Below are 25,367 nucleotides of genomic sequence, written 5' to 3' on the forward strand. Positions count from 1 at the left end.
ACAAACTAAAAAAATATTTATAGAAAGACAATACTTTTATGCTAGTGTGAACCAAAACAATATGGAAATGAATGAGGGAAAACTGGATCCTACCACGTGATTTCCCGGCCAATAAAAAATGTAGCGTTAAACGTTTAACGTGACCTTGTTGGAAGTCGCATAAGAAGTATAACTTCAAAAAAAAAAAAAAAAAAGAAATAACTATTTATTTTGTCATAACATACACAAGATGAAGAAAAGGGAGAGAAATGACATCCATCACTTTGGGGGGTGTAAACTTTTACCAAAGCAATTTCATAAGAATTTTCTCCAATACACAGAGAGAACTTCACACGGACTCCAGGCTTGAAGTCCTTATCGACCTCATCCACCAGGGGGTGGGGGAGGAACATAATTAGATGACCCACCTGAAAAAAAAAGGAAAGAAAAAAAATTTTAAACCAATAATTTCCACAATCATCATCTCACAATCACATCTGAAATTAAAACCAGTATACAAGTTTTCTTATGCAATAAGTCAACTTTGAAGAAAGCTATGAAATCCCTCAAAGTAAAGAACTCCAATTCCAGGGTTTCCACAGAAAAAAATGAACAAAATAGTTGCTTTTAGTAGCCTAAAGCATAAAAATAGTAGCCAAAAACTAGGAAAATAGTTGCCTAAATAAGAACAAAAATTCATCAAAAAAATAACTAAAATTTTGTTAATGACTCAATTGTCATATACCATGATCCACTCAGTCAAGTTGGTGGCAAATATGATAATTTTTATATAAACGTCTATATATATATATATATATATATATATATATATATATATATATATATATGAAAAGTGAATACTCAAATTCAAAATTCACGCATCGTAATATCGCATAAATTTTTTTTTTTTAAAAAATCATAGTATTTTTTAAAATTATTTTTGTAGCGATAATCATTGAAAAGGTGATCGCGAAATGAAATAGACTTGCAATGGAGTCTGTGCAGATTGAACGAATTATAAAGTGAAGACTCAAATTTGCAGTTCAAAATCTTTTATTTTTTATAATAAAAAAAAAGTTCAGTGTGTTCAAAAACTATCTTGTGGGGTGCAGATTTTCCACCCAATTTATGCTTAAAAAAATAATAAACATCGTTAGGAGTACAGAAAAGTCTCCCAATAGTCTCCTTTTCCTGAAAATAGTTGCCTTTTTTTTTTTAGCCTTTTCAGGCAAAAGAAGTTGCCATAGTCGCCTCACGCCAAAAATAGTTGCCTTTTAGTCGCCAATGGCAACCCTGCTATTTGTAGACACTTTGATTTATAAACTTCAGCATAGGAACCTTTTTATTTGAAGCACTGGTTTTTTGCAACAACAATTAAATGTTTATTTTTATTGCCTTCTTTACATTGACAGGGTGCATAGCCGCCAAATCATTCACCAAAAAATAGGCACCTTTTAAGCACTTTTCAAGTACTCAAAAAATATTTTTAAGCACTTTAAAAAAATATCATAATTGGGTAGGGTTGGAAAGTTTTTGACAATTAACGTTTTTATCTTGCTTTAACCATCATGTCAAAAAAAAAAAACCTTTTTCACAATTGTGAAAAATTATGAAATTTTGAATCATGTAAAACGAATGGCGTTTTCATACACTACGAACTGACAATACGCCGAAATAGATTGGAGTGGAATTAATTATGAAAACGTTGAATAGAACAATGTGAACTGCGTCTTTTTGCATAATTCAAAGCGAAAATCAACATGGTAAAGGAAAAATCTCATTTTGAAAAAGAGAAAAATTAAGCACTTTTTAAAAACACCCAATGAAAAAAGAGAAAATCGAGAAAAAAGCACCTTTAAGCACTTTTAAAAAACGCTACGCACCCTGATTGAACCTAACTCAGAAGGCAAGAGAACCAAATGCTCAAGAAACCCAATTCGCTTGCTCGAGTGTAAAGTTTTGACAGTTAACTGCAACTTATGATAATCATAACAATTATTTACAACTGAAAATGTGACACAATTTTGTTGTTGTGGAACTAAATGTGTAGGTTTTTTTTCCTGATAATTTTGTACATAATTCATATTCAAGACTGTAAGCCCAATGTAAAAATCTGAAAAATTTCTTGAATAAAATCATGAATGACCTATTTCAAAAAACTAATATCTTCATAAATTTAAATCATTGATATTTTCTCAACATGACATTCTAAATAAATTATATGCAGTATAACTTAAATGAATAATTATGTACAAGTTTACTTGGATTTCTAATCACGTTTATTAGTCTACCAAAAAAATTTTAAAAATTTACCTAATATTTTTAAATAAAATATACAAGAATTTTTATGCATAAATGTGAACGATGATTTCTTGAAACTTATGGACCTTGGATACCTGGAAATTTCTGGATCGCAATTAGCAAAAAATCCAGAAATCCGTATTTTTTCCTGAGCACAATCATCTCTGAAGAAGAAATTAGTTCCCTTTCCACGAAATTCCAAAACTTTTTATTTTTAAAAGTTCAACAAAATTTATATTCAATAAAAATGTAATGTCAACTTAGATCATAAATAATAAATTGTCAGAACTATAAACATGACTGAAGGGTAAAATAACACTAAGAGAATTTACTGGGTAGTATTAAGAAGAAAAAAAACTTTTTACTAGCACAAAGTTCAGAAATATATATATATATATATATATATATATATATATATATATATATATATATATATATATATATATATATATATATATATATATATATATATATATACATATATATATATATATACATATATATATATATATATATATATATATATATATATATATATATATACACATATATATATATATATATATACATATATATATATATATATAGATACATATATAAATATATATAGATACATATATAAATATATATAGATACATATATAAATATATATATATACATATATATATATATACATATATATATATATATATATACATATATATATATATACATATATATATATATATATATATAGATACATATATATATATAGATACATATATATATACACATATATATATATACATATATTATTTATATATATTAATCATCATCATAGTTGGCCAGACAGTCCAATGTTGGCCAATGCCCTCCTCTGCAGATTTCTCTTTCACGACTTTTAATTTATCTTTGATCTCTAATTCTTTTCATTAATTGCAAGAAAATCGGACTCCACCGAATCTTCTCATCTCAATCGCGGGCTTCCCCGCTTTTTTGTTCCAGTGGGTTTGAAAAGCAATATCTTTTCGATTGTATTGCCATAGCTCATTCGAATCACGCGGACCATAAAATTAATTCTGTTTATTTTCATATATATAATAAAATCCGGTTGTTTATAAATCTTGAACAGTTTGAAGTTAAATCTCCTACTATACTAAGCAAAATCTTTCTCTCAAATATTAGGACACAATTTTCTTCCAGTTTTGTCATTGTCCAAGCTTCAGAAGCAAACACGGCTTGAACTGGTTAAGACTGGCATGGACAAGAGTTTTGTAAATTAAGAACTTTAATATATTAATAATCTGTGTCTAATTGAAGTTAAGTTATATTTAACCAACAAAAAAACATTTTGAAAATGAAATGAAGTATTGAAACGAAATATTAATTAGGGGAAAGATATGATTGCAAAACTTCTACTTTAAAAAGAAAATAATTAAAATTTTAACACCAATTATCAAACCATTTCAAAAAGAAACTAACAAATATTATTATTTAGTTAATCCCTGCTAAGTCAAATAGCTAAATATAATGCATTTTATTAACAGACAAGCAAATAAATATTTATATTAAGGACAAAGCAACAGTAATATTTCTTGATCTTTAGTTACAAAATAAATAAATTTTTCTAAAATATAAAACAAAAATGCAAGAAGATGAAAAATAAAAGCAGAATTTTTTAATCAATAAAATAAAAGAATAAATTTTCAACAACTAAGTCATCTTTAAAAAAACATATCTCTTTTTTTTTCTTCACAAGCACAGATACTAGTTGAAAACAGAATACAGGATTTTCACTCAATTTTAAAAAAAAATTCAATGACTTTCAAGGACCTATTCAGTATTACAGTTATTTGCTAAAGTACATGTCAACCAAATTTTACAATCATGTAGAAGCAGAAATTGTATATTTTTAAAGCACAATGCTTATTTGACCACAAAAAAAAATATTTATTAAATTTATCAGTTAATACAAATGGTTGATAGTTACATTATTGTTTCAAATCACTTAAAAGTTCCTATTGACGAAAAAAAGAAGATCCAATTGACAAACGAACAATACTAGCCAACATTTAAAAACTAGCTCCAGTGAAACTCTTTATGAAAAATTTAATGAAATGAATAAGAATTAATGAATAATGCATATTACATTAAACAAGCATAGTAAATAATTGATAAAATTTGTGTGAATGTACGGTTATTAAAATATAAATACTATTTTTTAATATGTTAGATCAAATTTTAGGTTACAGGAAATGTATGTAATTAGATAAAATATCAAAATATATCCATTTAACATATCTGTTTCAATTTTAATAACAAATTATCTACTTTGTTACTTCAGAATATCAGTAATGTATTTCGAACATTATAAAACCTATTGTAGAACGATATTTTACAGATAACTAAGACTTACCGAGCTTTGTTTTCCTTAAAATATATCCATAAAATATGAAGCATGACTTTTAAAATTTTGTGAATATGCGTTATTTTCACTAAGCATAATTTTTTAATCACATTTATATGAATCTAATTTATAGATATACTATATGCAAATCAAAATGTTAAGAAAGGTGAAGTAAGTGTCGAAGACTGCGTAAATTACGTATCACAATGTGTGATTTGTAAATTAAAATTGAATTGTTGTGTATGTTTCTTAAATCAGAACAATATGAATAGCAATACGCACAAACTAACAAGACGTAAATCACACTGTGTGATACATAAATCACTTTAATGTGAACAGGGGTAGCAGCAAAGTTTTTTAAAATTTTAGGGTAATTTGAGGAACTTTTTTCAAAAACTTTTAGGGGTAATATATGATTTTGCTAGGATAAAAACAGATCACACGGTAGTTTATTACATAACAGAAGATTATTACAATTCATCCACACATATCATAAATAATTGCAAGCCATAAAATAAAGCTCTGAAATTTATTAAGTCAAGAATGAAATCTCTAAAGTGTAAAAATGAAACTTCAATTTTACATATTACCTATCAAAAATTAAGTGCATAATTCAGGAACAGGCAAAAGTGAGAATAAATCAAGAGAAAAAATAAATTAACACCAACTTGGATTTTTATTTAATTTTTAATTTCTTAATCAAAACTTTATTATTGCCCTTTACCTTACTTTATTAAAAAAACAATTGTGTGATATTATTAGATTTCAAATCAGCAATTTATATTAGAAAATAGAGAAAAACAAATTAATCATAATCATTTTTCTAATATATTCTTGATATGATTTGTGAGATTCTTTTACTGCCCTCAATAGTGTTGTGGTGATCTTCAACACTCCTCCATAATTTTGAATGGTATCTTTGATTAGTCTAAGAGACATAATAGTATTCTCATGGTGACTCACATTAAGCATTGCTTTATTTATCGAAAAACCTCTCTCAGGATCGGAATTCCCATGTGGAAAATTAAAACAGTTTTAATTAATGTAGTTAAATTCTTACATTTTAGATTATTGCTTTTTTATTTATATTTAGCCTATACCTCTAATTTTTTAGGAACACCAACAAAATTTTATCAGATTTTTAGGAATTTTAGGGTATGCACATAGTTTTAGGAATTTTATGAATTTTAGGGGGAATGCGACCCCTGTGTGAACTCTGTTGCGTGATTAGCTAATAGTTTTCATATGAATAGTGGTCATTATGACGCAAATTGCACTTTGTGATTCAAAAGGCACTTAATACTGAACAGCTATGTGTTATTCTTAAACCATTTTGATGAGAATTGTGAGCGGTAATTTTTAAATCTCTCTTTTGTGAATGGCAATGCTTGATTTTTAAACAACTAGAATAGGAATTGTGAAGCATGATTCCGAAATTACTTAAATATGTATCACATTATATGATTCAGAAATAACTTAAAAATTGAAATCACGATGTGTAATTGATTAATCACTTTAATGTGAATCATGATGTATGATTTATAAAATACCTTAATCGAATTCTGATGAGTAATTTGCAAATCACTTTAAAGTAATATTCGATATGTGATTCATCAATCACTTTCATCTAAATCACAATTTGTAGAACATTTTATATGAATTCCAATCCGTAAATCAAGAATCAGTTTAATGTGAATCACGACGCTTATTCATAATCAAAGAAATATGTAGAACTAAATTTTATTTATTAACAGTAAAAACTAAATGCAAAGATTTGATTATAAATGACAAAAAATTAATTATCCTTCGTACATAAATTAAAAGGACAATTAGGATAACAATATTAACCTGACGTAATTAATGAAGTTAACACATTGAACATATTTCTAAACCAATTAAACATTATATATCATTCGAAAACTATGACTACACAACCTACAATTTGCTAGAAATTTCTGCTTTCAAAACATCAGAGAGATAAACAATAATCTGATGTGAAAAATCTAGGAGAGAAAAGTTTTGCATCTTCTTTAACCCCTTTTCACTTCAAGCATTAAAAATTGCATCTACAGAATTTCTATAATATTCCTTTGAATTTATTTATTTTTTTACTACTTTTTTGTAAGAAAGATTACTATTACTTTAAATCCTAAAAAAATCAATTACTTTTCAAGTACCCTATGGCAGAATTCAAGGACTTTCCTGGGCCCTGATTTTTTTTCAACTAAATTCAAGGACTTTCAAGTACAGTGGGAACAGTGACAATTCCCAGTTTTGGGGGACTGACAATGGGAGATTCCCTAAAGAATAAATTCTTCTTTAAAGAAACTAATTAGAAATTTAGGTTTCAGGGTTGCTACCCAAATCTGGAAGAAAAAAAATTCCCTGAACATATTATACATACTATATTAAGAGAAAACAGCAATTACTTTGCTCTTGTGTGAGCTATAGTGGGCTAACTATATTCATTAGTTTTTAATTGCTGGAAAAACAGCTGAACATACTTAAATAATGCTATAGTAAATGAAATAGTTTAGTATAGCTGAAATATCATGGTTAAATATCCCATAGATAACGCTTTGAGTTGGTCACCTTATTTCAAAAGACGAAAATAAGAAACAAAACTTCCTGTATTATCCCAATTTGTAAAGAAAAAAATCCGAATTCCCTGCATTTTCCCTGTCATTTTAGGTGATTTTTAAATTCCCTGTATTTTCCAGGTTTTCCCTGTGGAGTGGAGTGGCAACCCTGGGTTTCTATGTGTAACATCTCTAACTTTGATTTGTATTTTAAGGGTGACCACCAGGGTTGGAGTTTTTGCCGGCAAAAAGGGTTTTTTGCCAGGACAGTAGCAAAAACCTGGTAAAAACAGGCAAAAACTGGTAAAAACCAAATTATCTAAATAGCTGATTAAATATTATTACAAAATACTTGAAACAAATTTAAATCAATCATAAAGAATAATAATTTTGATACATTACATGAAAAAATTATTTTTAACACATTAATAATTAATATAAAGGCAATAAATATTAAAACATAGAAAGTTTTTGACCTCTTTTCATTTTGGAATCCTTAAATAAATGTTTTTTTACAAATAAATAAATTTTATTATTTGTATAATATTATTTTTATTATATTATAAAAAATTATTATTTGTACAATAATTAACTACACATCTTGATAGATATTTTATGCTTTAAATTATAGTTATATTAATTTAAAATAAGTTCATTTCACTGGAAAAAAGAGAATAATCACAAATTTTCCAATCAATAATGTTTTAAACTACTAAAATGATATATTATTACATTATAATTTAATTATGGAATAATAATTTTGTTAATTTTTTTGTAATTATTTATATTTATAGTATATATTTCAATTTTAGGAATAATTTTGTAACAAAAATGTGTTTTTGTCCTCTCATCTTGGAAAATATAGATTTTTGCCAATTTGCTTGGCAAAAACCTGTTTTTGCCAGGATGGTTTTTACCGGTAATTACCATGGTTTTTTCCCCCTGCGGCAAAATCTTGCCAACCCTGGGCTCTTCCATAATTATTTTGTTGAGCTTAGCTGAAAAATCAAAGATGTCACATTTCTTAAGCTAAAAAAGTAATTGAAGCATATACAATTCAGTATCATGATGTAGAACAATGCTATTGATTAGTGACTTAATTCAGGAATCTTTTTTTTCTTTAAATAAAAGAAAATAATTTTGTAATTATAAACATGCAATTTGAATTACTTGAAATAAACTTACTTATATCTGAAAAAGATCTGAAGTTTCCTCTGCCTGGTGGCCTTGGAGGTCTGAAAGTTTTAAAACAAAGTATAATTTTGAGTAAAGAAAATATACAATTTCAAACTTTATTATTCATTTTTTAAAACATGTAGATAAATATGTTTGCTTATGCCATCTAGAAATACTTTACAAAATCAATGGTTTAAAAAAAATGCTTGCATTTTAATTTGTTTAAAGCTCTTTTGATTAAGGTTTGGGTCATGATAACAAACAATAATGCATCAACTTTCTTCTCATCAACTACAAGGTATATTAAATTATAGCATATGTATATAATTAATGAAAAATAATGCAAGATAAAACCTAAACAGTCACAGGGTGCGTAGCCTTATTTTTGAACAAAAAATAAGCACCTTTTAAGCAATTATAAAATATTCTTAAACTTTATATATATATATATATAAAAGGGGGATATTTCTGTATCATGATCTGTTGTGCCAATTACAATCGCCAAGGTGCCAAATAGATTTTATGCTTGCAAATTTAAAAAAAGAACATGTAAATGTTTACCCGAAGGTAGCTACATTTCAAGTTGATCCTTTCATGATTTTTTTTTTTTTTTTTTAGTTTCTCGCGGGCCACTGTCCGGAAATTGCCTGGACTTGGCGATTATTCTGCTACAGATCATGATACTGGAATCTCCCCAAATATAACTATGCTAATAAAAATTTCATGCGCACAAATGAAAATTTTTTCTTTTATTATTGAAAGTTCTTATGCATGTTTATACATATATTTAATATAATCCATAAATTGAGCATTTATTTAACACACAATAATTTAAAACCTTTCCCACAAAGAAATTAATAATATTGATTAATTATCTCAGAAAATGTGATGATATGTCTTCAGTAGGTTGGGAAATTGATCAGTCCCACGTTACTAAGACTCATTAATATTTAAATATATTGTCCAGAAAGATATAAAAACTATCTTTCAAAGGTCAATTGTGCTCTTCTCTATCTATACACCAGCATTTAATGTTCCAATTTTTGGGCCTCCGGCCCTAACTTTAATAAAATTCTAATATTTCGCCATTTTCCTGTATATTTTTCAATAAACACCGGTGACACTACGAATTTGCAATGTTAATGCTTTCAAAGTGTAACATATATATATTTATACTGTCGGACCTCCATTTAACGAAGTCGCTAAATCCCGATAATAAGTTTGCTAAATAGAAATCTCTTTTTGAAATACCTAATTAACACAAAACAGGTTTTAAATTCATAAACACTAGACATAATTAAAATAGTAATTGATACACATTTATCTTGTTAACTAGTATCTACTATTTATTTTACAAATTATAACCATGAGAGAAATCGGCATGGAAATCAAGAAGAGAGCAAAACATTATTTAGTGTTACACTATCATGCTACATACATTTTCAATGAAAAAAAAAAAAGCAAAATTGTTTACACATAAATTTTTACACAAAAAATTTATCTGTAAAATTATGGTTACATTTATAATTAAAGTAATTTTAAACGCACATCACCACATGCATCCTTTTTAATTGCTATTTACCAGGGTTGGCAAGGTTTAGAACAGAATGGATTAATCCATGGTTTAAACCGTCCTGTCCAAAACCTCTTTGTCCAAAACTGTCCAAATCAATTCTTTTAGCATAGTGGTGATACATCACCAGTGTCAGTAACTGAAACTGATGTTATGCCTTTCAAAACTGTTAATACATTTTTCAGTTATTTTGTATTTTCAATTTAAACTAATATATTTATATTTAAAAACAATTTTTTTAAAAATAGATGTCTTTTTTATAATCCTGTAATGCAGAAATTGTAACAATTTAAAAAAAAAAATATTGTGAAAAATAAAAGGTTAATTTTTGAACAAATTTAGTATTTTTTTTAAGAAAAATTATTATTTTTCAATATTGCCATATTTATCCTTATGCAAAAATATTATTAATCAGTATTAAAAGCATATTTATATTAAAAGGATTAAGGTATTCACTTTTGTTGTTCAATGAATTGTGGAGCTTCAAAAATTATAAACTTTTTCCAATTATATTATATTATTTTCTTTTAATAAGTTATAGCAAATTGCATAAAAAATATCAAATATTTATTGATACATGTAATTATTATGTGTACAATGGTTAGACCTATAGAATTTTTACCTTTTACCAAAGTTCAAGGTTTTGGACACTTTAAGACAGTTTTACCCAGTTTAGGACAGTTTTACCCAGTTTAGGACAGTTTTACCCAGTTTAAGACAGTAAAACCCACATGTCCTGTCCAAAACCAGTTTAGGACGTTCAAAACTCCAACCCTGCTATTGACAAAGTCCTTAATTTCGTCTGACATTTTCGTTTGAATTGCAAACAAATAGGGAAAGGTATTTTACTGCTTTCTCCATAGCAGTAAAATGCCTTCACTTTGTTCTCCCCTTGAACTGACATCTTCATTATACATTCAAAATGAAATCTTGATGAACTTCAGCACCATCTGTCTTACCTGGTGTCATCTTTCAGTGTTTATCCTTTTTTAGAGAAACTTAGGTTTACCTTAGAACATTTTTAATCTTAGACGCACTTAGCCTTGGAAGGGGGACACTTTAACTTTTAGTCAACTATTTTAATTATTCTATTTATCTTATTTGTATTTAATGTGATTTTTCATATTTTTACCATTTGATGTTTTACCTGATCTTACTTTTATATGTTTTTACCAGTATTTTTGACACTTTTATTGTTGGTTAATTTTATTCACTTAGATGTTTTAAGCACTTTTAATTTTTATTCTGTTTTATTTTTATCATCTTTTCGATTTTGGGATATTTTCTATGAGTATCAATCTTTTTAGTTTTGATTTTACTTTTCTGTAGTTTTGTAGTGTTTAGTTCACGTGACAACGGGTGAAACCCTTATCCGCAAACTTCTTCGGGGGTAGGTCGGTTACTATTAGTCTTACTGCTTTTTCTAAAAGTTAAGCGGCTTCGAAAATCAATTCAAGGTCATTTCCCTCTTAAAATGCATTAACAAGTTTGAAACTTTCTGAAATATTTTGAGAAATAGAGAAAGTGGATATCAAAGAAAACTTCGTTAAATAGAAAATTTACTTAGCTATATGGAAGGAATTTTACAAAGAAATTTCCAAAATGTTCTTGGTTCCTCCAACACAATCACTCCTTAGTAATGATTGCCGAAAAAAAGATTAAAGATAAAATCCTGGGAATCGGATTTCTCAAGTGCATGTTACGCTCGAGATTAATATCATATAAAAAATATCGGATTTAAAAAAGTATGGCAAAATCAATAGAAATAACAGCCAAAATATTGATAGAATCATTGCCTTAAAAAGTAAATACTCAAATGCACCATTCGAATTTTCCACATTGTTTGAAATACATTGGGATATTTAAAAGCCATGTGAAAATCAATGTAAGTAACTGCCGAAAATACAATCAAATCGGGTCTACAATATCGGCATGAATTGAGCGCTTCAAAAAGTGATTATTTAAATGCGTGATTCGAATTTTTCATGTAAATTTTTGCAGAAAAGCAAATCAAAATGATTTACCTTCCAAAGAAAAATCTTTCTGCAAGAACTCAGTGAAGTTCTGCGACAATGTCGCCGCGATTCTACCATGGGCTTCTATAGTTGTAGTTGCTAATGAAATGTTAATTTTTTTGCGTCAGAAAGGATAAAAAAAATAAAAAAGAGAGAAAAAGTTCTAGATAAACTTGATGCTAAAAGATGTCAGTTAATATTTAAGGTTTCAAATTATCAACCAGTTTAAATTTTAATTCCACTTTCAATTATCATCATCATATCTGGCTAGACAACCCAGGGTGGGCCAGTGCCTTCCTTTGAATTTGAATCCCCTTCTCTCTACTTTTGACACTTGTTCGCCAGTTTTTCTCCTTTAGAGTAAGGAAATCAGTCTCAACTAAATCCAGCCATCTCAGCCTGGGTCTACCTCTTTTCCTGTTCGTTAGGGGTTTGTGTAACAAGATTTTTTTAAAATTTGAGTCATCATTCCTTCTGAAAATGAGAGCTGCCCAGTTCATTCGATGTATTTTAATGAATTTCACAATATCTGACTCTCTGTAGATTTTATACAGTTCAGTATTATATCGTCTTCTCCAGGAATTATTTATTTTTATCCCACCAAGGATGGCCCTCAAAACTTTTCTCTCAAAAATGGCAATTTTATTTTCACCAACTTGAGTTAGGTTCCAGGTCTCAGAGCCATAGGTAAGTATTGGCATAATTAATGTTTTATAGAGTAAAAGTTTTGTATTTTTTGATAAAAGATTCCATTTTCAATTAATTATATGGAAATACGTTTTATTTTTTTGCATTAAAAAAATGGGGAGAATCCATCTTATTTTATTTTTTTTTTTGCATTTTGCTTTAAGTCATCATATTTGTAATGATATTTATTCAGGTGAAAATATTTATATTACTTGAATCTTAAACAAATTATTCATAACATACATACCCTCTGTCATTTCTTGATCTGCTGTTAAGATTTGAATTTCTACCAACACTCACAAAAGGCTGAAACGTTTAAAAAAATGTTAATACATAATAAGTAATATAAGTAAACATATAAGCAAGACTAAGTATAGATCAATTAAAATCAGATTCAGACATCTATCAAATGAGATTTGTTTTCATGAATTTTTTGCTTTCTGTCCTCCATTTTTACCCACTTTATAATCCGAGCAATTTTTTTTATCCAGTCATTTGTAAACTTGTATATTTAATGACATTTGTTTTCATGAATTTTTAGCTTTCTGTCCCCCATTTTTACCCAGTTTATAATCCACACTTTTTTTTTATCCAGTCATTTGTAAACTTGTATATTGAAAGACAACGGCTTTGTGACCAAAACTACTGTAGTTGTTAATTTTTCTCTAGTTAGAAGCGTAGTGTGCTGCATTTTTTAAAATATTAGTGTAGTAAGTAGTGTATGAATAATAATAAAAACAGTTGTTTGAAGTGATTTTAGTGAACTTTTTTTTAATGCCAGTTTAGTAAAGAAACACTATTCCAAGACAAGTAATTGGTTGAATCTGATTGGAACAAATCTTTCCGGGTCCCTCAATGAAAACACTGAGAATGCCCCCTGAAGGCGAAACGTTAAAAAGAAGAATGTATTGCTAATATTTAAACTAGCAATTATAAATAATAGCTAATTCATCACTTCCGCCACACTTCCAACGTATCTGCCATTCATGTAACACTGACGTTATTTCAATGGAAGGAACGTATTTTCTCAGTAATTTTTGATTTCTTATTTTATAAGAGGAAATAAAACAGCATTAAATACTTAACAAAATTGCAAATATTTGTCATTGCATTTCTTAAATTAAATGTTTGAAGTCAAGAAAGAACAAATCTGTAACAAAATGGTTTAATGCAAGAAAGTGGCTCATGTAAACGTGAATAACTATTTCTCGTTACTTTCATTTTGATAGTAGATTGTGAGCACTATATTTAAACAAAAGTAGTTGTAGTTAACCACATTTTGTAATAAAGTAGTTGAAGTGAACTACAATATAATGTAAGTTTTTCCAACCACTGCTTAAGGGTTTACGCTTATGACTTCCTAATCACTTGACATTTTAGTTGGCTGTCACAAAAAAAAAAAAAAGACATTTTATCTGTTATTTAACACTATACAAACGCATTTGTTAATAATATTTTTAAAATCCCATAGATGGCTTCCAGAACAGCAATGCATAAGTGAATTGTTGTTCAGAATTCTTTCTGACATTGTAGTATAAACATCATTAATTTTTTTAAATTAAATATATTTTCTGTTGAAGGCGTTTCGTAATGAATTGAACCTGGAGATCATCTTATTTAATAGTGTTTATGCTTTATATAATATAGGCAAGAAAAGTTCCGTTTCTATAATTGAGGAATATAACAAACTTATACATTTTAGAGATGCATCAGGCATAATTGGATAAATAAGACGATATATTACATAAATATATTATATAATTTTAGGAAGAACGTATAGAAAAATGATGCTTTTCTCTTTTAATCTGGGAACTGTTTTTTTTTAATCCTTCCACCAAATAATGTTGTTCTTCGTAAAGATATAATTAACAAAGTAAACTATAAATCATACTTACATCAAGTAAACTTGAAAAGCTGAAAAATAAACATAAAAACTTATTGAATTATGATTTTTTTTAAAACACTTGAACACTAAATAAACTCAAAGCTATTTGCCAGAGACACTTGATACATTGTTATTGTACATTAAAAAAATGATAAAAAGAAAATAATACTGAACATCTAGAGCAGGGGTTTCCAACTTACATGAGGCTGGGGGCTACAATTAAAAACACAAATCAAATGGCAGGTCGCAACTTTATCATAATTTTATGTAGGACTCTTTTATGTTTGAAGGAACATTAAATATTACTGTCAGATTTTTACCAAGTTGTACAAAACAAAAGTATTGAATTACAAATTAAAATAAGAAGTAGATTTTTCTAAAATATTTAATTGCATACTATAAAATTCGGACTACAATAACTTTAATGTGCATCTATGTATTAAACAATTAATGTGCAACAGATACCTAATTGTTAAGATATAAAACTTTAATAACGTTGGTATTAAAACTTACATAGTAGCACACAAAACGTTCAATGAGAAAATTGAGGTTTGTCTGCTGCAACCACCAGAGAATAGATATTTACATTTTAAATTTAAAATTTACAAATGTGTGTGTAAATATTTTCGTCCAAAATGAGTGGTTCAAAAAGTTAAATCGGAGAATTTCTTTGAGAAAAATTCTGATACACACATGCTAAATTATATTCACAAAATACAAAAAAATGAAATAAAAAAGAGCAGCATACACAATTATTTTTGTATATGAATAAATATTTTCTTGGATGCAAAACCTGACCGGTCAAGTTTTACCATTTACCATAGGGTTTTACCATTTTACCATAACCGTTCATTTGACCGGTTATGGTAAGTTTAGTGTTAAGTGATAGCACAGAATTCTAAGTGTTAATTCCTTGTGTATCTTGTTAAAATGTGGTGCAATACGCAGTTCAGCTTCTTAAAAACGAATTAAATGATGAACTATTATCCGAGTTTAAGAAAGAGAAATACCGCTTTTGCAGTAAAGAACTTTATGAAATAATTATCGAGTGCATCTGTAACAAAAACATCTGAATGAAAGCACAACAATTTTGTGAAAAGTTATGTTCAGGTCGGGATAGCCTGTTTTGTAGGGCACTGGGCCCATGTCCAAGAATTCTTGGGTTCGATCTCTGCCAGCTGAAGACTCCCTATGCAGTAAATAGTGACTGACGCATGTTAAATCTGTCGAGTCGAAAAGTCCTCCATGCTGCAAATCAATACCTCCGGGGGTACTGATCCAGTAGTTTCCTTGTCTTTTGGATTGGTTCAAAAATTACAAGGCTACAGAGTTGGAGATTAGTAGAAGTCGTAAACCCATTAATTGGGTAGTTTGCTTAATGACAAATATAAAATAAAAAAAAGTTATGTGCCGACAAAAGGTTTGAAACTACAAAAGTTAATAAATTGCAATTGAGATTTTGTACTTGAAAAGTTTTTTATTTTATCCAAATCTGACTCATTAAGTCTTAATACAAATAAGGATTTAAAATTGAAAGGACATTAAAGGATGTATGTTTTTCCGTAATGAAAATAATGTGGAATAATCGAATGAAGTGCAATATTTTGCATAGAGTGGCGTAACAATAAACCACCCTGTTTTTAGCCACGAGACTTCCTTCATGAATTGTTAGTTCTTTAATCAGTGTTTTCTTCTAAATTATAAATTTTTTTAAAGTTGATTTTCAGATGTGTCACAATCCATTCTATAAAGATTAATAAGTTTTAGACGATTTTGTGGGATAGTACACACTCTGTTATGTATTAAGTAATACAGTCAATTGTTGATCATAAGTACTTTTTAAACACTAAAAAAATATTTTTGAGCACTATAAAAATTAACAAAATCCAAAATAATTTTCAAAGACATTACACGATCATCATAAAATAAATAGTTTCTGACAAAGAACTCTTTTCTTGATTACACAAGCATGAGATTGAGATTATCTTGCAAAATGCAGTAGAGTTGCACATGAGAGTACAATAATTTCATCGAACTGAACTCAGTAGACGCACAAGCTGACTCACAATTATTTCATCAAACATGTAAAATTATTGGCGCTTTCATGCGCTACCATAACAAATCAATACTTTCAGTATCCGAGGGCACACTGAAATTGATTGTGGTTGAATGAATTGGGAAAACCTTGAATAGAACATTGAGAAAAACAAGTTTTTGCATAATACGTGGCAAAAATTGACATGGTGACGAGAAAAAATCTCAGATTTGAAAAGGGAAAATTGAACACTTTTTAAAAACACCCAATGAGTAAAGCCCCTTTAAGGGCTTTTAAAAAACGAAATTAAGCATCTTTAAGTACTTTTTAAAAACGCTACGCGCTATGTTATATTGTGTGTACTAAAACACATATAAAAGGAAAACAAATCTCAAAATGAGATTTGATTATTAAAAACGATACGCTTCCTGTGTAATATAGCCAGTGATTTAATATGCATTACATTCATGAGAGTATTTATTCATTTTGATTGATAGGCACTTTAACCCCAATTTTATAGCACCTTAACTTTAACAACCCCCTTCCTTCAAGCTGAGAACATTGTCAACTTGAGTTATGTGTTTTTATTAGATCAAATATTCCCCCCCCCTTAAATTTAATAGTGCCTTTATTTATATTATGCTTAAGTTATATACGTGATGTTTCTTAAAACAATGGCTATGTGAGCAAAATTTTTTACAAATTTGTTAAAACTTTGCAACTAAGATAAAATCCTTATAAATTAATTACTTTAACAATGTTAATCATTATTTTAGCCTGAATTGACTTTACTAACAAATTCTTTGTAATATTAATTACCTTTTTTTTTAATTATTTAGGTTAAACATTTTAGTTGTTTCACTTAGCTATAGATTCTGGATGATTAAAAATGAATTGAATATCTTACTAGAAGTATACAAGATTGAAGAAGCCCCATATCAGATTGGAAACTCGCTCCAAGCTATTATTCAAAGATGATCCACCTAGAAGAGAAAACACAAATTTAGAAATAAATTCTTATTTTAATGTACAGTCGGCCCCGTTTATCTCGAATCTCACGCGAAAGACGAGAAATTTGACATAAAGGGGTTTCAAATTATACAGGTACTTTAAATGATTAAACTAAGAAATTCTACTAATACTGCTTTAATTGTTTTCAGTAGAAAAATATAGGCATTTCTGTAAATTAATTATACCACATAAAAACATGTTTAACATACATTTAACACTGAAAATAATTTTTCTAATATTTCTGACATCTAACCCTCTTAATTTCGATAAATCTTTAAAGATTAGAAAGAGCAACAAATCCCTCATGGCCAGCATGTTTCTGGGATTCAAGAAAAGCTTGTAAAAATTCTACAACTTTTTCTTCCTCTTTTGCACACACTTTTGGTTCATCAATATGATCTTCCTTTAACATTAACTATGACTTCCACATCTGTCAATGTTCCGCAGGTTGCCAGTCCACTTGAAAAAATCTTCAAAATTAATGTCAGCATTAAATCCCAATTTTGTTGCATTTAATTCTCACAAATCTGGCACAACATTTCCAGCGTCAAGAGTTTCTTTTCTGATGCTTTCAATCTCTTGTTCATCATCTTCACAACTATTCTTTGAAACCATTTTGGATTGGTTTTAGATACACATTTCTCAAGGCATACCAAACTCCTAATTATTCTTCGACACGTTCATTGCAATTTTGAGATGAAAATGAATTTCTATTCCCAGCTTTCTTATCTAGCAGGGGTCTGTCCAGACATTTTGTGAAAGGTCAGTTTTTGTAAAATTGTGAAAAAATTGCTCGTAATTTGCGAATATAAAATAAACGTTCAGTCACATTCTTTCAACCAGGGTCCGCTTTTGTGAATTTGGGCAAATAGGGTCTGTTATTGCAAAAAAACTTTTTCAAAGAGTTTTTAAATTGAAAAGGCATACAAGATTATGCTCAACACTGTAAAATTATAGTTAAAGAGATTAAATTTTAAAAAATAAACAGCAATTGCAGCTACTAAATTAGCGATTCAACATATAAAAATTTGGTATTTAGCCTATACTGCTGAACGCAGAATATTCATTTCGGACGAATAAAGTAAGAAGCGTCTGCCGAAGACAAAATTTAGTTCGTTTACACATGTCTTTCTCCCCCCCTTCCTGGGAAGGGTTTATTCGATTAACAAAACAATAATGAAGATAAACAAATTTGTGAAGGGTCCAATTAAAAGACAAATTGTTTTGTGAAGGGTCCGTTTTCAAGTTAAAAAATTTTGTGAAGGGTCCGTTTTTATGAAAAGATACTTTGTGAAGGGTCCGTTAACGGACCCAAATTTCTTCTAAACAGACCCCTGTCTAGGGTTGAGAAGATAACCCCAGGTAGTCACTCCGTACTACTCATCAACCCCTCACTTACTGCCAGAATCATTATATTACTTTCTAGTTAAGAAAGTGCAGGGATAGTGATCAAAGTTCCAAGAAACATCCCCAACCTGTTCATCCCTACTTCCTACGGGTTCACAAAATTCAGCTCTGTCTGCAAGATAAAGAAAGTTATGTTGTTTGGGCATTTGTGCTCTAGTATTAAAAATTCGAGAAACTGAGGTTTTGAAAAGAAAACAAATTTGACATAAACATGGAAAATACATTAATTTTAGCCCTTTTGCAAAATTAGTTTGGGCTTTCTGCGATATAGCCTCTCTAATACTAATATCTTTCTGCAAGATACTTTTAATAATAACAAATATACATGTTAATAAATTATTATCAGATCAAATAAAATAATTTCTTAATTAAATATGTAATATCTTTTTTAATTCTAATATCATGGGCTATATTCTCGTATTTTGTAGGGAGAAAACACACTAATTATTTCCTTTTTGTGAATCATCATCTCATTGAAAAAAATAATAAACAAAACTAAAACATAGCGAAATCTGTAGCAGTAAATCAAACTCTTCAAAAAAGAGTTACTAAATGCGCGTTTTCATTTCGAGATTCGTTGTAATAAATATTCTCATATTAAAAATATTGGATTTTAAAATTTTGAGGAAACCAATAGTAATAATTGCATTAAAAAAATTAGAACGAAATAAAAAAATTAGAATGAAAAGAAAATAAAATTTTTCACTTCATAAATTTTTATTTTTTATTGTTCTCAAATGAGAATAGAAAAAACATATTTTTCCACTTGAATGCGGGAGAAAGGCATCTTTCTCAGCAGCGTGCAGACCACTGACTGTTCTGCGCCTAAAAAGTCATATTTTAACCGGCAGTCTTCTCCATACATCAAAACCGGTTTTCCCACGCTATTTGATAGAAAAGTGGTATATTGGGGGAGAAACATTTTCATAATTTCACCCATGTGCTAAACCGCCAGTGGGTTAAATATAATTCTGAAGAAAAGCTAAAATATTTCAAAAATTTCCACAGAAAAAAAAAAAAAAAAAACCTTTCACCTCCCAAAAGAAAATCTTTTTTCAAGAACTCTAACTTTCTGCGACAATGTCGCCATGGGGAGTTCTAGAAAGTAAATGTTGAAAATTTTGAGATGTAAAGGTTCAACAGTATATATAAATTTATATAGACATATGTATTCAGTGAAGCTGAATCACTGTATGATCAATTTTACATTAATGTCAAAATGGTTATTTAAATCAGGGTTAGCATTTCATCTGAAATAAATCTATTTGTTCCAAGACTCTGGAAGAAAATGAAGGAAAAAAAAAGAAAGAAACAAGCCAAAATGGAAAAATCAGGATGAAATGGAACAAACTAAAATAACCAAAACATTGTTCAGAAATAAGTGTTATAAATAAATTGTTTAATAAGCGTTATAAATAAATTGTTTAATAAGTGTTATAAATAAATTGTTTAATAAGCGTTATAAATAAATTGTTTAATAAGCGTTATAAATAAATTGTTTAATAAGCGTTATAAATAAATTGTTTAATAAGTGTTATAAATAAATTGTTTAATAAGCGTTATAAATAAATTGTTTAATAAGTGTTATAAATAAATTGTTTAATAAGCGTTATAAATAAATTGTTTAATAAGTGTTATAAATAAATTGTTAAGAAATAAATTGTTAAGAAATAAATTGCTAAGAAATAAATTGTTTAAAAATAAATTAAGAATAGCTTAAATTTAAAATAAAAATTAAAAAAAAGTTAAATTTTTCATATTTACTTCTTTTACATCATTTAGTTCAGTTTTATACTAAATTTCAAATATTATCATATTAATTAAATATCGAACTCGTATTATCATATTAGTTAGTATCAAACTTGTCACATTGGTGACAAAATACACACATCCCTAAAAGAGTTAACCTTTCATGGAAATTATTTATTCTTGAGATAAAAAAAGAAATAATAACAGTTTTAAAAATTATGTGACAAACACTCAAGACCAAAACAAATTAATAACAGATAACTTAAAAAACAAAAATATTAAAGAAACCAACAATGTAAAAATATGTAATTTCAATTTTTAAAAAAATCCATTTTTGAATTTTAATTCATTAGCTTTCCAAAACCCTTTCACTTTTTCATCTCTGATTGTTAGAAATGACGTCATAGTAGTTTTTTTTGGTAATCTGACAGACAAAATCAAACGCCTGAAAATGAAAACTAAACTGTTATTTGTTAATCTTTGAGTATCTTAACCTCATTTTTTATTTGAATAAATATTGGAGATATTTCCATATCATGATCTGCCATGCCAATGGGGAGATTTCCGTATCGTGATTTGTGACAGAATAATCGCAAAGTCTTTGAAATTTCAGGGCAGTGGCCTGCGAGAAACTAATAAAAGATTAGAGAAAGGGACCAACTCGAAAGGAATAACTGGTAGCCACCTCCGAGAAAACATCTCCTTGGTTTCTTTTAAAAATATTTCAAGTTTAAAATCTATTTGGCATCTTGGCGATCGTAGTTGGCGAGACAGATCACGATCCGGAAATATTCCTCAAAAAGCTAAGGACAAATTGTGAATCTGTTATTTTATTTAAGCTTATAATAGGAACAATATATTTAGTTCTATTTCATTTCAATGATTTTAATTAAATACTAAGGTTTACAGAACATATTATAGATACAGAAATTTTTTTTTTTTTGAAATTTATGCATTGCTATTAGTGTTAGAGTTGCTTGCGTAACATAAAAAATGTGTTAGTTCCTTAGTGTAAATTTGAGCTTTTAAAGAAAAATCTTTTATCAACTAAATTTGTAAACTTTAGTTTAAATTTTAGAGCCAATAATAAAATTTTAATTAAGTCCTGTATTAAAACAAAAATTGAGTAGAAATAAGTTAGATACTTCAAGTTAAGTGTTTGATAATTTAAGAGTTCAGTAAAGAACCTTTTTAAGAAAAACTCACTGTCAGAAACTCGAGGCATTCTCGTAAAATTTTAACACAAATGCTGTAACAACCAGCGTAATTAACTCAAAGGAAGAGAAATCTAATAATTAATTAATAATTTCGAAACCACAGATTACATATTTTACGTTTTGTTTGGGAATTGGGGTTGCAAAGCGCTTTATTTTGCTTATTTCTGCTAAATTTAAAGTGAGGTGAACTAGGCTGCAATCAAATAATGAGAAAGAGCAAAAATTAAAATAAATAATATAATTCTAGGAGTAGAGTTAGTTGTTGTTGTTGTTGTCCATGTAAGTCGCACTAGAGCTGCACAATGGGCTATTGGTGACGGTCTGGGAGACATCTCTGAGGATGATCCGAAGACATGCCATCACAATTTTGATCCTCTGCAGAGGGGATGGCATCCCCGCTTCGGTAGCCCGACGACCTGCACGCGAAGTCGAGCACTTTACGGTAGCACAGTTTAACGAGGACCTATACCGCACACCCTCGGTCCCTACGCAGACTGATCCACGTGGTCACCCACCCGCACGCTGACCGTAGCCAGTGATGCTTGACTTCGGTGATCTGCTGGGAACCGTGTCTTAACGATCAGTCCACAGCGGGACCATCTTTTTTTGTTAAAGAACGCATAATGGAATAATAATAAAAAAATAAAAAATAAAATAAAATGGCAGAGTGGGGTTCGAATTTCAAAGTCGTCTAACTCCCTTTAATATCAAGTAATAATTTCCGCACTCGGCCCCTAAGTAGGGGCTTATGGTCCAAACATGTTTGCCGAAGAAAATTTTTATAGGTGAATTAGAAGGAGCAGGGGGGCCCTCAAAGGTCTATTGCAAAGCTGACCGTGAGAGGACTTTTAAAGCAAAATTGTGGCGGCCGTTTCGGGTTCGAGTGGCATGATGGTCAAGATACCGGACTAGTAGCTGACGGCTGGGGAGAGGCGGCCCAGGTACGAATCCCAGCTTCAGCAACTTTGCAAAAAAATTTCTTTTTTTTCTTCTTCCGCTTATTTTGATTTATATTATTTTTTAAATGAGCTTTTCTATATTTTAGAGTGTCTTAAATATAGAAAATAATTTTTTTAAATTGGGAAAATATCGAATAATTGGAAAAAACTGGAAAAATCCCGGAAAACTAATTTATTTTCATTGTTTTAAATTATTTTTACAATATATTCGACAGTTTATCATGCAAAAGATCTCCTACAAGTAAAATCGCGCATCTTTCTTTGTTGAAGAACGCATAAAGAATAATAATGAAAAAAAAAAAAAAAAAATAAAATGACGGAGTGGGGTTCGAATTTCGATGTCGTCTAACTGCCATTAATATCAAGTTATAATTTTCAAACTCGGACTCTACGTAGGGATCAATAGTCCTAACAAGTAAGCTGAAGGAAATTTTAATCGGTGAATTAGGGGGTGCAGAGGGGCCCTCAAAGATCTATTGCATAGCTGACCGTTAGAGGACTTTTAAAGCAAAATTGTGGCGGCCGTTTCGGGTTCGAGTGGCATGGTGGTCAAGATACCGGACTAGTAGCTGACGGCAGGGGCGAGGGGAACCAGGTTCGAATCCCAGATTCAGCAACTTTAAAAAAAAAAAATTATTTTTTCTTCCGCTTATTTTGCTTTAGATTATTTTTTAAATGAGCTTTTCTATATTTTAGAGTGTCTTAAATATAGAAAATAATTTTTTTAAATTGGGAAAATATCGAATAATTGGAAAAAACTGGAAAAATCCCTGAAAATTGATTTATTTCCATTGTTTTAAACTATTTTTACAATATATTCGACAGTTTATCATGCATAAGATCTCCTACAAGTAGAATCGTGCATCTTTCTTTGTTAAAGAACGCATAATGGAATAATAATAAATAAAAAAAATAAAATGGCGGGGTGGAGATCGAATTTAGAAGTCGTCTAACTCACTTTAATATCAAGTTATAATTTTCAAACTCGGACCCTAAGAAGGGGTCAATGGTCCTAACATGTTAGCAGAAGGAAATTTTTATAGGTGAATTAGGCGGTGCAGGGGGGCCCTCAAAGGTCTATTGCGAAGCTGTCCGTGAGAGGACTTTTGAAGCGAAATTGTGGCAGGCTTTTCGTGTTCGAGTGGCATGGTGGTCAAGATACCGGACGTGTAGTTGACGGCTAGGGCGAGGGTCCCAGGGTCGAATCCCAGCTTCAGCAACTTTTCAAAAATATTTCTTTTTTTTCTTCCGCTTATTTTGCTTTATATTATTTTTTAAATGAGCTTTTCTATATATTTGAGGGTCTTAAATATAGAAAATAGTTTTTTATATCTGGAAAATATCGAATAATGGGTAAAAACTGGAAAAATCCCGCAAAATTGATTTATTTCCATTGCTTTAAATTATTTTTACAATATATTCGACAGTTTATCATGCATAAGATCTCCTACAAGTAGAATCGTGCATCTTTTTTTTTAAAGAACGCATTATGGAATAATAATGAAAAAAAAAATAAAAAATAAAATAAAATTTCGGGGAGGGGATCGAATTTCGAAGTCTTCTAACTCCCTTTAATATCATGTTATAATTTTCAATCTCGGACCCTAAGTAGGGGTCAATGGTCCTAACATGTAAGCTGAAGGAAATTTTTATAGGTGAATTAGGGGGTGCAGGGGGGCCCTGAAAGATCTATTACATAGCTGTCCGTGGGAGGACTTTTAAAGCTAAATTGTGGCAGGCTTCTCGTGTTCGAGTGGCATTGCGGTCAAGATACCGGACTAGTAACTGACGGCTGGGGCGAGGGGACTCAGGTTCGAATCCCAGCTTCAGCAACTCTTCAAAAATATTTCTTTTTTTTCTTCCGCTTATTTTGCTTTATATTATTTTTTAAATATGCTTTTCTATATTTTTGAGGGTCTTAAATATAGAAAATAATTTTTTTAAATCGGGAAAATATCGACTAATGGGTCAAAACTGGAAAAATCCCGGAAAATTTATTTATTTCCATTGTTTTAAATTATTTTTACAATATATTCGACTGTTTATCATGCATAAGATCTCCTACAAGTAGAATCGTTCATCTTTTTTTGTTAAAGAACGCATAATGGAATAATAATGAAAAAAAATAATAATATAAAGTAGCGGGGAGGGGTTCGAATTTCGAAGTCGTCTAACTCCCTTTAATATCAAGTTATAATTTTCAAACTCGAACCCTAAGTAGAGGTCAATGGTCCTAACATGTTAGCAGAAGGAATTTTTTACAGGTGAATTAGGGGGTTCAGGGGGGCCCTCAGAGGTCTATTACATAGCTGTCCGCGGAGGACTTTTGAAGCTAAATTTTGGCAGGCTTCTCGTGTTTGAGTGGCATGGTGGTCAAGATACCGGACTAGTAACTGAAGGCTGGGGCG

General features: G+C 29.3%; 1 protein-coding gene across 1 annotated transcript; it reads right to left on the reverse strand.

Moving 5' to 3' along the window:
* Positions 1 to 185: 185 nt before the first annotated feature.
* Positions 186 to 22,166, reverse strand: LOC107448789 (selenoprotein K). The gene is made up of 6 exons (XM_016064127.5): positions 21,990 to 22,166; positions 17,524 to 17,599; positions 14,592 to 14,610; positions 12,944 to 13,002; positions 8,431 to 8,480; positions 186 to 407 (listed from the first exon to the last, which is right to left on the reverse strand). The coding sequence occupies exons 1-6, from the start codon at positions 22,006 to 22,008 to the stop codon at positions 364 to 366; spliced, it is 267 nt and encodes an 88-aa protein (XP_015919613.1). The 5' UTR covers positions 22,009 to 22,166; the 3' UTR covers positions 186 to 363.
* Positions 22,167 to 25,367: the final 3,201 nt, after the last annotated feature.

The sequence above is a fragment of the Parasteatoda tepidariorum genome, chromosome 8 (genome assembly GCF_982258835.1).
Source record: "Parasteatoda tepidariorum strain Cologne lab strain chromosome 8, Ptep-v5.0, whole genome shotgun sequence".
Taxonomy (NCBI): Eukaryota; Metazoa; Arthropoda; class Arachnida; order Araneae; family Theridiidae; genus Parasteatoda; species Parasteatoda tepidariorum.

Excerpts from the sequence above, each read along its gene's own strand:
- LOC107448789 (XM_016064127.5), bottom strand. Across the intron at positions 8,481-12,943 it reads AGATCAAGAAATGACAGAGG|ACCTCCAAGGCCACCAGGCA; the intron begins GTATGTATGTTA and ends TAAAACTTTCAG. Across the intron at positions 408-8,430 it reads CAGATCTTTTTCAGATATAA|GTGGGTCATCTAATTATGTT; the intron begins GTAAGTTTATTT and ends TTTTTTTTTCAG.